The sequence below is a fragment of the Pterocles gutturalis genome, unplaced genomic scaffold, assembly GCF_000699245.1.
Source record: "Pterocles gutturalis isolate BGI_N339 unplaced genomic scaffold, ASM69924v1 scaffold27896, whole genome shotgun sequence".
Classification (NCBI taxonomy): Eukaryota; Metazoa; Chordata; class Aves; order Pterocliformes; family Pteroclidae; genus Pterocles; species Pterocles gutturalis.
In genome coordinates, this window is record NW_010101365.1 from 58059 (window position 1) to 59750 (window position 1692).

The following is a 1692-nucleotide window of genomic DNA, read 5'->3' on the forward strand; positions in this document are numbered from 1 at the left end:
CGAGTGAGCCGATGACCAGTAGGGATTCCTGGTCAATTTTCACAAAGTGCAGGTATATGATGAGGCCAATCAGTGTGATGAAGATAGCAGCAGAAAGCACCATACTGTTCTGTAACACAAGTCAAGCAAAGACAGAGCTCTGGTCTTACAATTAATTGAAGACAGCTTTAGACAAAGTAATATTGCACAGTAAATTATAATATTAAAGTTACAGTCACAAGGCCATTTTGCTTAGGTGGAGTCCTTTTATTCACCTGGCTGGCCGATATAGGTGGAGTCTCAGAGGGGAAGAAAAATATTTTAGGAAAAATTGCTGGCCTAGTGGTTTTCTTCTTATGAGCTGCAAGTCTAAACTTCTTCAAACCTCATGTCTCTTCCTGTCTTAAATACCAATCTAGAGAACACTTGCTTTCTCCTGTGCTTTGTCTGAGGATGAACATCTTTTTGCATGTTGCAATCTCGGCATTGCTGTTACATAAAATAATATGTAATTTATGAAACTACAGTCAACAGTAAGTCAGATAAAGACCTGGTACTAAATCCTAAAGGTCTGCAACCTACAACCTATTCCTGGGACATATTTTAGAGAGCTCCAGGCTGCACACCCATGAATCAAAGTTATAACTGACACTTCCTAAAGAACTGGAACCGTGTGGCCCTACCGCTCAAGCTAGGCCTGTACTGCCACGTGAGGTAAAGAAGCCATGGCCACATTCAAACAGAAAGGATACAGGCCTTTTCCAAAAGTTTCTTATCATGGAAAAGAAAAAGGTCATGAATTACAGACACTGAAATTCACACAGAGAGAGACTTTCAGATCTGTTTTCCTGGCAGAAAGGAAGGACTGCAGGCACTTGTGTTGAAGCTGCATGAGCACGTGTAAAACCAAGCAGGAAGACAGTGGGTGGTACCACTGGCTGAGGTGTATGCTTTGTAACAAACTTCAACACAGCTTCCTTCCACCTACAGGAACGTGAACCATCTTTTCATATTGGAAACCTGCCAACTGACTCACGTCACAATCTCTGTCTTCATTCCTTGGGAAAGATTATTGAAAAAATTGAAGCGCAACAGTCATAGCGTTGGTCACAGTGACCAGCTTCTTTGGTCAAGCTATTGACTTTAATCTGGAGATAACTGGTCTGGGCCTAGAAGCTGGTCCTTCCCTGCAAGTATGGGTCACAGGTCAGATATCTAAACAAATACTTTTGGATTTATCAGCAGCGTTTGAAATCTGCACTGCCAAGGTCTCACTGCTGCAGCTATGAAACAGCAGCAAGCAGGTGACATCCATAGTGCAGTGCTCCCTGAGTCACTCCGGCAGGTCCCTCTGGAGCTTAACGCTCACCTCCTGCAATACATCCTCTATTCCAGATTGCCCAACTCACCTCTCCAAGTGACTGTTATCTGCACTCACAAGAACATGCTAGGCATCACTCGACACCCGTATGTACACCTACCCTATCTGCCAAGAGGCTACAAACCAACAGAGGCACCCGAGCACCTGGGCCGCTAGCCAGCTAGATGCCAGCCAGCACAACTCTCTGTTTTTCACCACACACTCATCGCCAGCTCCCGCCTCGGCGTTCCCGAGCACGGAAGCGGCCCAGGGAACGCAGGAATTGCCCCTCCGCCGGCTCTGGCCTCCTCGCCCACGCCCGAGGAGCATCTCGGCAAAGGCTGCGGGGCTCG

At 46.5% G+C, this 1692-nt stretch overlaps 1 protein-coding gene across 1 annotated transcript in view; it reads right to left on the bottom strand.

Annotated features, from left to right (window-relative positions):
* Nucleotides 1–1669, bottom strand: part of PIGH (phosphatidylinositol glycan anchor biosynthesis, class H) — a 4612-nt gene extending 2943 nt beyond the window's left edge. Inside the window, 4 exon segments of the mRNA XM_010083236.1 lie at nt 1; nt 3–139; nt 968–1037; nt 1461–1669. The exon segment at nt 1 is cut by the window's left edge and continues 93 nt beyond it. Coding sequence (XP_010081538.1) covers nt 1; nt 3–139; nt 968–1037; nt 1461–1669 — 417 coding nt within the window.
* Nucleotides 1670–1692: the final 23 nt, after the last annotated feature.